The sequence below is a fragment of the Saimiri boliviensis genome, chromosome 4, assembly GCF_048565385.1.
Source record: "Saimiri boliviensis isolate mSaiBol1 chromosome 4, mSaiBol1.pri, whole genome shotgun sequence".
Classification (NCBI taxonomy): domain Eukaryota; kingdom Metazoa; phylum Chordata; class Mammalia; order Primates; family Cebidae; genus Saimiri; species Saimiri boliviensis.
In genome coordinates this window covers 113,789,012-113,802,087 of record NC_133452.1, presented here as the reverse complement: position 1 = coordinate 113,802,087, position 13,076 = coordinate 113,789,012, and the positions used below count along the sequence as shown (strand labels likewise).

At 44.3% G+C, this 13,076-nt stretch overlaps 1 protein-coding gene and 1 non-coding gene across 2 annotated transcripts in view; both read left to right on the top strand.

Moving 5' to 3' along the window:
- Nucleotides 1-878: 878 nt before the first annotated feature.
- MTO1 (mitochondrial tRNA translation optimization 1) overlaps nt 879-13,076 on the top strand; it is a 38,685-nt gene continuing 26,487 nt past the window's right edge. The window contains exons 1-4 of the mRNA XM_039467296.2: nt 879-1,197; nt 5,314-5,513; nt 5,594-5,711; nt 10,758-11,047. Coding sequence (XP_039323230.1) covers nt 981-1,197; nt 5,314-5,513; nt 5,594-5,711; nt 10,758-11,047 — 825 coding nt within the window. The 5' untranslated portion in view covers nt 879-980. The remainder of the gene's footprint in view (nt 1,198-5,313; nt 5,514-5,593; nt 5,712-10,757; nt 11,048-13,076) is intronic.
- Nucleotides 2,904-3,007, top strand: LOC120363431 (U6 spliceosomal RNA). Its single transcript, XR_005578984.1, has one exon. It is a non-coding gene; the product is annotated as a U6 spliceosomal RNA (small nuclear RNA).

Here is a 13,076-nt window from a genome sequence, read left to right as displayed (position 1 = left end):
ACTCCTGAGTAGCTGGGATTACAGGCGCATGCCACCATGCCCGGCTAATTTTTGTGATTTTAGTAGAGACGGGGTTTTACCATGTTGGCCAGGATGGTCTCGATCTGCTGACTTACTGATCCACCCTCTCTGGCCTCCCAAAGTGCTGGGATTACAGGTGTGAGCCACCACTCCCCGTCTGAATCTGTTCTTATTTTCAGCTTTTAGTTTTTAGGTTTTTTTGTTTGTTTGTTTTTGTTTTTTAGTTTTTTGTTGTTGTTTTTTGTTTGTTTGCTTTTGAGACGGGGTCTCACTCTGTAGCCCAGGCTGGAGTGCGGTGGTGTGACCTCGGCTTACAGCAACCTCTGCCTCCCAGGTCCCAGTTCAAGCAGTTCTGCCTCAGCCTCCCAAGTAGCTGGGATTACAGGCACGCACCACTATGCCCAGATAATTTTTGTATTTTTAGTAGAGACAGGGTTTCACCATGTTAGCAAGGTTGGTCTTGAATTCCTGACCTCGTGATTCGCCCGTCTCGGCCTCCCAAAAGGCTGAGATTACAGGCATGAGCCACCAAGCCCGGCCTCCAGCCTTTAGTTTTTATAGACAAAGTGACAGTGTGTCAAATTACAGATTACAAAGATCTAAGAAGGCAAACTTTGATCAAATTCATTGATCGTAGGTGGCTACCCGGCGATGAGGATTGCAGGGCCTGAAAAAGGACAAAAGATGACCTTTAGTAGGGGTTCCCAACCCAGAACTACAGGAAATCAAATAGCCCGCAAGAACTAGGAAAGAAAATACAGAGCTGGCCTTCGGCGCTATCATCTGTTTCCCTCACCGGGAAAGTAGCTCCAAACAGCCAATCAGCGGCGACGCTGCACGTAGACGTGCTACGCCGTCACATTAAAGCAAGATGGCTGCGCCCTACAGATTTTCTCTCGTTGCTTAAGTTTTTTTTGCCCGTCCCTCCTGTCAGGTTCAAAGTCAGATTTTCTCCCAGCATGTTCTCCTTCCGAGGCTGTGGCGGTCGGGTCGCGGCTTCCTTCACCAAGCGGCAGTTTCCGTTGCTCCGGTTGAGAAGTGACAGCGCGGAGCCCCGGTCTCCGCACTTCGACGTGATAGTCATTGGTGGAGGACATGCCGGCACTGAGGCCGCCACTGCCGCCGCTCGGTGCGGCTCTCGGACCTTGCTCCTCACGCACCGCGTGGACACGATCGGTGAGGAGCGTGGGTTCTGTGGAACTTGTGTAGGACCCAGGCTGCTTCCTTCCCGCCTCCTCGGGTCTGAAGTGGGGAACCTCATTCGCTCCCTCAAAGCTAGTGAGAATCCTGCCTTCTGTGGTTTTAGACTCGATTAGTGTCTCGCAAGAATCAGGCGGACCGGAACTCTGATTAGTCTATTCTGCAAACCAGATTGTGCTGCTGCTGACAGCAGTCCATTGTGGGAGGTTGGGGGCTGCGGTCCGTGCCTTAGGAAAGGGAGAAACTTCAAGAATACTCCCTGGTAGCTTCTTAGTTCATTGCTGCGTTTGCCTTTGACTGTGTTACTCTAGGTAAAGGGTGAATTAACATTATTAACAATCGTTTATGGCCAGGCGCAGTGGCTCACTCCATTAATCCCAGCACTTTCAAGGGCCAAGGCGGGTGGATCACCTGAGGTCAGGAGTTTGAGACCAGCTTGGCCAACATGGCGAGATTCTGAGATTCCCGCTCTACTAAAAATACAGTGATTAGCCAGGCGTGGTTGGCTAACCCACAGGTGGGCGCCTGTAATCCCAGCTACTCGGGAGGCTGAGGCAGGAGAATCACTTGAACCCCGGGGGGTGGAGGTTGCAGTGAGCTGAGATCGTGCCACTTCACTCCAGCCTGGGCGAAAGAGCATAACTCCATCTCAAAAAAAAAAAAAAATAATAAAAAGATAAATCGTTTATTAAATGGTCCTTGTGTTTTTATTTTAAAAAATATTTTTCAGAGACAGGGTCTCACTATATTGCCCAGGTTGGGGTGCAGTGGCTATTCACGGGCAGGATCATTGCCCATTACAGGCTCCGCCTTCTGGACCCAATAAGTTTTCCTGCCTGGGCCTAACGAGTAGCTGGGATTGGAGATGCGCAGCACCCTTCCCAGCCTGATCTTCGTGGTTCTGTTAAAATTTTGTGACGCTCTTTTGAAGAACCATGCTACTTTTTGCTTCCTATATTCCTTCTGGGTGTCGTCCCTGGATTTTGTGCTTAGTACTGGGACAGTACTTTCTTTGCTCTAATGGGTAATGGTTGTATGGCCATTCTGTAGCATCATGATAGATATTGGTGAAAACATCAGCTTGTGAATTATGTATGCTTCTGTCTATCCTCCTGCCTTTTGCTTAGGAGTGAGCAGTAATTAGAATATGTACTTGTTTTGTAAAAGTTGTGAATGAATCACGTGTTTATTTTCAAAGTCTTTCTTTAAAATTACCATTTAGCTCATAACTGTGAAGAAATGTATACTATTAAATGCGGTTTTGTGGGTGGGGGACAGGAGGCTGTATGATTTCTCAAAATATACTTTTCTCATTATACATTGCAGTGTGGGTTTTTTGTTTTGTTTTGTTTTGTTTTGTTTTGTTTGAGATGGAGTTTTGCTGTTGTTATCAGGCTAGAGTGCAGTGGTGGCACGATCTCTGCTCACTGCAACCTCTGCCTCCTGGGTTCAAGCAATTATCCTGCCTCAATCTCCCTAGTCACTGGAATTATAGGTGCCACGCCCGGCTAATTGTTTGTATTTTTTTTTAGTAGAGATGAGGTTTCATCGTGTTGGCCAGGCTGGTCTCAAACTCCTGACCTCAGGTGATCCACCCACCTGGGCCTCCCAAAGTGCTGGAGTAAAAGGCTTGGGCCACCACACTCAGCCTGTTACTTACATTTTTACAAAATAAAGACCTAGTGCTCACTTTAGCAACATATATACTAAAATTGAAATGATACAGAGATTATCATGGCCCTCTCACAAGGATGACGCACAAATTTGTGAAGCGTTCCATATTTTAGAAAAATAATAATAAAGACCTAGGTCAGGGTTGGTTGCTAACACTTGTGATCCCAGCACTTCGGGAGCTCGGGAGTCTTTTTAACTGAAAGAAAGAAGGAGGAAAATAATCTACCACAGCTGTCATTCCTGTTTTTACAGTAGAGAGACTGAGGTATATTAGGTAACTTGCCATGATCACAGAGCTCATAAGTGGTAGGTCTAGAAACTGAGCCAGATCTCTCTCTTTCTTTCTTTATTCTTATTTATTTATTTATTTATTTTTTGAGACAGAGTCTTGCTCTGACTTCAGTCTGCCATGCAGTGGTTCGATCTCGTCTCACTGCAACCTCCGACTCACTGGTTCAAGGGATTCTCCTGCCTCAGCTTCCCAAGTAGCTGGGACTACAGGCACACACCGCCATGCCCAGCTAATTTTTGTATTTTTAGTAGAGACAGGGTTTCACCATGTTGGCCAGGATGGTCTCGATTTCCTGATCTCATGATCCAGCTGCCTCCCAAAGTGCTGGGATTACAGGCATGAGCCACTGCCCCCAGCCAAACCAGATCTCTTTCACACACACTCCTCATAATGACACACTTCATGCTGATAATCACAGTGCTATCCAGCCTCACTGTGGAGACCATTAAAATTTTTGGAGGCTTTGATGGTGGTGGCAGTGGATATGTGGTTGTAGACCCAGCTTGCCCATCACTCCACCTCCCATAAAAACCTTTGAGGTAACCACATGGGATTAGACCTCCAAGTAAGACTGGGTAAATGTAAGAGGAAGGTTATTTGCAAAGGTATATGCCACAACTGAAAAAAAAATAATTAAATAAATAAATAAATAAATAAAAGAGACGAGGAAGGTATCCAATATGGTCTCCATTTTCAAGAAATTTGTAATTTCATTATATTTAATTCTGCAAAGTAAGTGCAAAAAGAAAATATTAGATAGCATTTATGGAAGACATAATTGCTTGTAACTGAACCAGTGCCAAGGGGCTTGTTTGTTTGTTTTTGTTTGTTTTTTCTTTTTTGAGATGGAGTCTCTCTCTGTTGCCCAGACTGTAGTACAATGGCGGGATCTCGGCTCACTACAACCTCCGCCTGGTGGATTCAAGCGATTCTCCTGCCTCAGCCTCCCGAGTAGCTGGGATTACAGGCACACCCTGCTATGCCTGGCTAATTTTTGTGTATTTTAGTAGAGATGAGGTTTCACCATGTTGCCCAGGCTGGTCTCAAACTCCTGATCTCAGGCAATCCTCCTGCCTCGGCCTCCCAGCATGCTAGGATTATAGGCATGAACCACCACGCCCAGCCCTGGTTTTTTGTTGTTTGTTTGTTTGTTTTTTGTCCTTGTTTATGTTGAAGCACTAGGGACTTCTTAGAAGTGTGCTTGATTTAGTAGATTCCTCTGGTGTTGTCTCAAAAAAGAACAAGTAAATAAATAAAATGAATTGTACTTGATTTAGGAAAGTTTCATGGGGTAAGGATTATATATTTGAAAGGAAAAAGCAACCTAGTGAAACTAAAAATATGCATCAAGGAAAAGATTCAAAAGGAAGTTCAGGCTGGGCAAGGTGGCTTAAAACCTGTAATACCAGCACTTTGGAAGGCCAAGGTGGGGAGATCATCCGAGGTCAGGAGTTTGAGACCAGCCTGATCAACATGGTGAAACCCATCTCTATCAAAAATTCAAAAATTAGCCAGGTGTGGTGGCAGGCACCTGTAATCCCAGCTATCAGGAGGCTGAGGTCGGAGAATTGCTTGTACCCGAGAGGCAGAGGTTGCAGTGAGCTGAGATTGCACCATTGCACTGGGTAACAGAGTCGGACTTCAGTTCAAAAAACACGAAAGAAAATTCAGGCAGTGGTTTGTCTTCCAGGTTGCCATGGACATTTTTGCATCCCATTGGGACTTTGAAATTTTCTTTGTAACATATCTTTCATTTTTTTTTTTTTTTGGTGTGTGTGTGTGTGTGTGTGTGTGTGTGTGTGTGCAACAGCTATTTATTCACCTGGGTGTAGGTGGGCTGAGGCCAAAAATGGTGTTAGCCTTGTGTGTGTGTGTGTGTGTGTGTGTGTGTTTGCAACAGCTATTTATTCACCTGGGTGCAGGTGGGCTGAGGCCGAAAAGGGTGTCAGCCTTGTGTGTGTGTGTGCAACATAGCTGTTTATTTACCTGGGTGCAGGTGATCATTCATGTTTTCTATTTTTTATCATATAAGAAGACTATAGTCACCTGTACAAATATTTCCTTATTAAAACTTACTATGTACCAGGTGCTTATGTATTTATTTTGTTTATGTCTGTTCTCTTTAGGTCAGATGTCATGCAATCCTTCCTTTGGTGGCATTGGAAAGGGGCATTTAATGAGGGAAGTAGATGCCTTGGATGGCCTGTGTTCTCGCATCTGTGACCAGTCTGGTGTACATTACAAAGTATTAAATCGGTGTAAGGGACCAGCTGTGTGGGGTCTGAGAGCTCAGATTGATAGAAAACTCTATAAACAGAACATGCAGGTAAGAATAGGGCATGAGCACAGGAAAGATTATAGTGATTGTTTAACTACCATGTTTCAACTGGCATTTTCTTTTGACAGAAAGAAATCCTGAGTACACCACTGCTTACTGTTCAGGAGGGAGCTGTAGAAGATCTTATTCTTACAGAACCAGAGCCTGAACACACTGGGAAATGCCGTGTCAGTGGTGTTGTTTTGGGTGTGTATTGGTTATAGATGATATGTGATAACAGCATATCAAATTACACGTGAGAAATTTATTTTAGAGCAAAGTATGGAGATATTTTGCTTATTCAAGGGAATTGTTGCATTTTCTCTTCCTGGATGAGGAAAACTATATAAATAAATACCATTTCTTTTTTTCATCTTGGCATTTATGATGCTCAGTCAAATTCTTTACTCATCAGTACTGGGTTCCGTCTTAGTGTAGAACTTTATAATATGCACATTTATGTCTCCCTCTCTCCCCATCTTTCTATTGTAATTTCTATTTTATTCTGGTTCTGACTTCAAATTTTTTTAAATTTATATTTTAACACCTTATGTATATTTCTTTCTTTTTTTTTTTTTTTTTGAGGCGGAGTTTCGCTCTTGTTACCCAGGCTGGAGTGCAATGGCGCGATCTTGGCTCACCACAACCTCCGCCTCCTGGGTTCAGGCAATTCTCCCGCCTCAGCCTCCTGAGTAGCTGGGATTACAGGCACGCGCCACCATACCCAGCTAATGCTTTGTATTTTTAGTAGAGATGGGGTTTCACCACATTGACCAGGATGGTCTCGATCTCTTGACCTCATGATCCACCCACCTCGGCCTCCCAAAGTGCTGGGATTACAGGCTTGAGCCACCGCGCCCGGCCCACCTTATGTATATTTCTATGTAAAAGAGTTATATATTTAGTTGGTTCGTTTTTTTTTTTTTTTTTTTTTTTTTGAGACGGAGTTTCGCTCTTGTTACCCAGGCTGGAGTGCAATGGCGCGATCTCGGCTCACCGCAACCTCCGCCTCCTGGGTTCAGGCAATTCTCCTGCCTCAGCCTCCTGAGTAGCTGGAATTACAGGCACGTGCCACCATGCCCAGCTAATTTTTTGTATTTTTAGTAGAGACGGAGTTTCACCATGTTGACCAGGATGGTCTCGATCTCTTGACCTCATGATCCACCCGCCTCGGCCTCCCAAAGTGCTGGGATTACAGGCTTGAGCCACCGCGCCGGGCCCTTTTTTTTTTTTTTTGTGACGGAGTTTCGCTCTTGTTACCCAAGCTGGAATGCAATGGCACAATCTTGGCACACCACAACCTCCGCCTCCTGGGTTCAAGCAATTCTCCTGCCTCAGCCTCCTGAGTAGCTGGGACTACAGGCGTGTGCCACCATGCCCAGCTAATTTTTGTATTTTTAGTAGAGACGGGGTTTCACCATGTTGACCAGAATGGTCTCGATCTCTTGACCTCGTGATCCACCCGCCTCGGCCTCCCAAAGTTCTGGGATTACAGGCGTGAGCCACCGCATCCAGCCTTAGTTTTTTTTTTTTTTTTTTTAATCAAAGTAACTCATGCATATAATTTTTTAAAAAAATTTAAAGAATCTGGGCATGGTGGCTCATGCCTGTAATCCTAGCACTTTGGGAGGTCAAGGCAGGTGGATTGCTTGAGCCCAGGAGTTTGGGACCAGCCTTGGCAAGAGGTCGAAATCCCATGTCTACAAAAAAAATACAAAAATTATCCAGCCATGGTAGCAGGTGCCTGTCATCTCAGGCTCAAGAAACTGAAGTGGGAGGTCAAGACTTCAGTAAACTGAGATTATGCCACTGCACTCTAGCCTGGGCAACAGAGCGAGAGCCAGTGTCAAAAATACATAAATAAATAAATGAAATTTAGAAATGTATGTGTAAAAACAACCATCTCCTTCCCTGGAGACAGCCACTTCAACATTTTTTTTTTTTTTAAAGACAGAGTCTCGCTCTGTCTCCCAGGCTGGAGTGCAGTGGCACGATCTTGGCTTACTGCAACCTCTACCTCCTGGGTTCAAGTGATTCACCTGCCTCAGCCTCCCGAGTAGCTAGGGCTACAGGTGCAGGCCACCACACCAGGCTAGTATTTTGTATTTTTATTAGAGACATAGTTTCACTATATTGGCCAGGCTGGTCTCGATATCCTGACCTCTTGATCTGCCTGCCTCGGCCTCCCAAAGTGTTGGGATTACAGGCATGAGCCACCATGAATGGCCCACTTCAACTTTTTTAGTTTTCACTTATAGTATATACTTCCCTATTTCTAAATAACAGGCTTATATTTTTACTTCCTAATTTATAGTTCTAGACATTATCTATTAACAGTTTTTGAAACAGTCTCAGCTGGCCAGGCTGGAATGCAGTGTGGCACAATCTCGGCTCACTCCAACCTCCTCCTCCCAGGTTCAAGGGATTCTCCTGCCTCAGCCTCTTGAGTAGTTGGGATTACAGGCATCTGCCACCACACCCAGCTAATTGTTTGTATTTTTAGCAGAGACAGGGCTTCACCACGTTGGTCAGGTTGGTCATGAACTCCTAACCTCAAGTAATCCACCCGCCTCAGCCTCCCAAAGTGCTGAGATTACAGGCGTCAGCCACTACACCTGGACTATTTATTAGCTTATTATTATGGTAATTTTCTTTAATATCCAACTTTTCTTTCCTCTCTCCTTCTGCTGTAATTATACCATAATTTTTGATTGATAATATTTACTTTTTTTTTTTTTTTTTTTTGAGACGGAGTTTCGCTCTTGTTACCCAGGCTGGAGTGCAATGGCACGATCTCGGCTCACCACAACCTCCGCCTCCTGGGTTCAGGCAATTCTCCTGCCTCAGCCTCCTGAGTAGCTGGGATTACAGGCACACGCCACCATGCCCAGCTACTTTTTCGTATTTTTAGTAGAGACGGGGTTTCACCATGTTGACCAGGATGGTCTCGATCTCTTGACCTCGTGATCCACCCTTCTCGGCCTCCCAAAGTGCTGGGATCACAGGCTTGAGCCACCGCGCCCGGCAAAATATACACTCTTTTTGTTTTTTTTGTTTTTTTTTTTTTTTTTTTTGAGACGGAGTTTCGCCCTTGTTACCCAGGCTGGAGTGCAATGGCGCGATCTCGGCTCACCGCAACCTCCGCCTCCTGGGGTCAGGCAATTCTCCTGCCTCAGCCTCCTGAGTAGCTGGGATTACAGGCACATGCCACCATGCCCAGCTAATTTTTTGCACTTTTAGTAGAGACGGGGTTTCACCATGTTGACCAGGATGGTCTCGATCTCTCGACCTCGTGATCCACCCGCCTCGGCCTCCCAAAGTGCTGGGATTACAGGCTTGAGCCACCGCGCCCGGCCATATTTACATTATTGACTAAGTATTGTGTACTGCATAGAATTGTATTATATTTGTCCCTTTCATACATTTTGTTTTGCCTTGAGTTAATAATTATTTTGGCCAGGCGCAGTGGCTCATGCCTATAATGCCAGCACTTTGGGAGGCTGAGGCAGGTGGATCATGAGGTCAGGAGATTGAGACCATCCTGGCCAACATGGTGAAACCCCCTCTCTACTAAAAATACAGAAATTAGCTGGGCATGGTGACGTGGTGCCTGTACTCCCACCTACTTGGGAGGCTGAGGCAGGGGAATCACTCTAGGAGTTGGAGATTGTAGTACCACTGCACTCCAGCCTGGCAACAGAGCAAGACTCTATCTCAAAATAAAAATAAAAATTACTTTATTTTATTTATTTATTTTTGAGATCACACAGGCTGGAGTGCAGTGGTACGATCTTGGCTCACTGCAACCTCCATCTTCTGGGTTTAAACAATTCTCCTACCTCAGCCTCCCAAGTAGCTGGGATTACAGGCACCTGCTACCATTCCCAGCTAATTTTTTTGTTTTTAGTGGAGACAGAGTCTCACCGTGTTGGCCAGGCTGGTCTTGAACTCCTGACCCCAAGTGATCTGCCCACCTCTGCCTCCGACAGTGCTAGGATTATAGGCGTGAGCCACCACACCCAGCCTTCTCCAATTTTTTTGTGGTAAAATATATATACTACAAAATGTACCATTTTAACCATTTTTAAGTGTATATTTCAATGCTATTAAGTGTATTCACAGTGTCGTGCACCCATACCACCAACTGTCTCCTGAACTTTTTCATCATCCAAAATTAAAATTCTGTACTCATTTAACAAAAAGTCCCCATTACCTGAAGAATAAACCTCCATTTTACTGTCAAGTAGATCTATCTGGGGACAAAACCTTAATATGTAGATTTCAGCTGTTTCTTTCATTTTCTGGCCTAAGTTTAATTCCTACATTCCTCCTCAGTTCTTATTCTCAGTTCTCCAATTTCTGAGACTTTGCAGGGCAAATTAGTTCATTCTTATTGATATCTTCTCTTCAGATAGCAACACTTAAGTTACAGTTATCTTCCCTCCGCTAGGTGAGTTTCCATTCTTCCAGCCATTTTCTATCTTTCAAAAATAGGTTGAAATTTCTTATCTTTTGACTAGTTCCTTTCCATTACTTGTCCTTTTGGTTTTATACTGTTTTTATTACCTTATTTAATTTTCTTTGAGTTTTAGAAGGGAGAATAAATGTGAGGTTGTATACCATATTTATCCTGAAGTCTAAATTAATTTTTTCAATTAATTGAGACTAACTTTTTGGTGTTGATAGGATTTTAGGTATATGTGAATTGGTGATAACACATTGTATTCTCTCTCCTAGATTGCTTAGATTCTTGAGATTGATAACATATACCCTTCTTACTCATTTAAAATTCTTAGTCTGGGATAGGGGAAATGAGAGATATTGCTCAGAGGTTACATGTTTTCAGCTGTAAGTTGAATAAGTTCTAGCGATCTAATGTACAGTATAGTAACTATAGTTAATAATATTGTACTACATAGTTGAAATTTGTTAAGGGAGTAGATCTAAGTACTCTCACCACACAAAACATGTAACTAGGTGAGGTGATGGTTATGTTAGTTTGATTATGGGTATCATCACAGAAGCTATACTTGTATCAAAACACCACGATGCTTACGTTAAGTATATTTAGTATTTTTTTAATGTCTGTTATATGTCTATAATACTTGAAAGAAACAAAAAAAAATTAGAAAAGATTCTCAAGTTTCTAAAGACTGATAGTTTTCCTGTAGTTCTAATGTAAAATAGTCACATTCTATTTCGATCCATGGTAACAATTAAAAAATGACTTTATTCTTTTTTTCTGTTATTTAGTGGATGGAAGCACAGTATATTCAGAGAGTGTGATTCTGACTACCGGGACATTTCTGAGAGGCATGATTGTAATTGGATTGGAGATGCATCCAGCAGGACGTTTAGGGGATCAGCCTTCTATAGGATTGGCTCAGACGCTGGAGAGGTTAGGGTTTGTAGTGGGAAGGTTGAAGACTGGGACTCCACCCCGAATTGCCAAAGAGTCCATTAATTTCAGTATTCTAAACAAGCAGACACCAGACAATCCATCCTTACCGTTCAGCTTTATGAATGAGACAGTATGGATTAAGGTAAGATATGTAATGAAAACCTGGCTCACAACTCATATTGGCTAGTAACAGCAGTAGGTACTGTAACTTTTTTTTTTTTTTTTTTGGCAGCTGTTCACTTTATAGCACTATTGCTTATAGTGCAAAGAAGTGTTCTTTTTTTTCTTGTCGTTTTTTTTTTTTTTTAAGACGGAGTTTCGCTCTTGTTACCCAGGCTGGAGTGCAATGGCGCGATCTCGGCTCACCGCAACCTCCGCCTCCTGGGTTCAGGCAATTCTCCTGCCTCAGCCTCCTGAGTAGCTGGGATTACAGGCACGTGCCACCATGCCCAGCTACTTTTTTGTATTTTTAGTAGAGACGGGGTTTCACCATGTTGACCAGGATGGTCTCAATCTCTTGATCTCAGTGATCCGCCCGCCTCAGCCTCCCAAAGTGCTGGGATTACAGGCTTGAGCCACGGCGCCGGCTTTTTTTTTTTTAAATAGGATCTCACCTTGTCACCTAGGCTGGAGTGCAGTGGGGCAATTATGGGTCACTACAGCCTTGGCGCCCTGTCTTAAGTGATCCTTCCACCTCAGTACCCTCAAGTAGCTGAGACCACAGGCATTAGCCACTGTGCCTGGCTAATTTTTAAATTTTTTGGAGAAATAGGGTCTCACTGTGTTGCCCAGGCTGGTCTCGAACTCATGGACTCAAAAGGATCCACTCCCCTTGACCTCCCAAAGTGCTAGGATTGCAGGTGTAAACCACCGCACCCAGCCAAACAAGTAATTTTTTTTTTGAGACAGAGTCTTGCTCTGTCGCTCAGGATGGAGTACAATGCCATGATTTCTTTTTTTTTTTTTTTTTTTTTTTGAGACGGAGTTTTCGCTCTTGTTACCCAGGCTGGAGTGCAATGGCGCGATCTTGGCTCACCGCAACCTCCGCCTCCTGGGTTCAGGCAATTCTCCTGCCTCAGCCTCCTGAGTAGCTGGGATTACAGGCACACGCCACCATGCCCAGCTAATTTTTTGTATTTTTAGTAGAGACGGGGTTTCACCACATTGACCAGGATGGTCTCGATCTCTTGACCTCGTGATCCACCCGCCTCGGCCTCCCAAAGTGCTGGGATTACAGGCTTGAGCCACCGCGCCTGGCCAATGCCATGATTTCTGCTCACTGCAACCTCCACCTCCCTGGTTCAAGTGATTCTTCTTGCGTAGTTGGGACTATAGGCGTGCATCACCACTCCAGCTAACTTTTATATTTTTAGTAAAGATGGGGTTTTACCATATTGGCCAGGCTGGTCTCGAACTCCTGACCTCGTGATCTGCACACCTCAGCCTCCTGAACTGCTGGGATTACAAGCATGAGCCACCATGCCCAGCCCAAAGAAGTAACCTTTAAAAGGGAATGGCTAACTTGGCTAATTGGGTATTTCCTCATACATCTTAAATTTCTTTTTATTTATTTATATTTTTTTATGAGACAGAGTCTTGCTCTGTTGCCAGGCTGGAGTGCAGTGGCTTGATCTTGGCTCACTGCAACCTCTGCCTCCTCGTTTTAAGCGATTCTTCTGCCTCAGCCTCCCGAGTAGCTAGGATTACAAGTGCGTGCCACCACGTCTGGCTAATTTTTATATTTGTAGTAGAAACAGGGTTTCACCCTGTTGGCCACAGTGGTCTCAATCTCTTGACCTTGTGATTCACCACCTTGGCCTCCCAAAATGCTGGGATTGTAGGCGTGAGCCACCTCGCCTGGCCTTTTTTTTTTTTTTTTTTTTTTGAGACAGAGTCTCACTCTGTCCCCCAGGCTGGAGTGCAGTGGTGCAATTTTGGCTCACTACAACCTCTGCCACCTGGATTCAAGCAGTTCTCTCACTTCAGCCTCCCGAGTTTATAGGCATCCACTATTATGCCCAGCTAATTTTTGTATCTTTGTAGAGACCAGGTTTCACCATGTTGGCCAGGCTGGTTTTGAACTTCTGACTACAGGTGATCTGCCCCATTTGGCTTCCCAAATTGCTAGTACTGGGATTATATAGACATAAGCCACTGCACCTAGCCTTTTA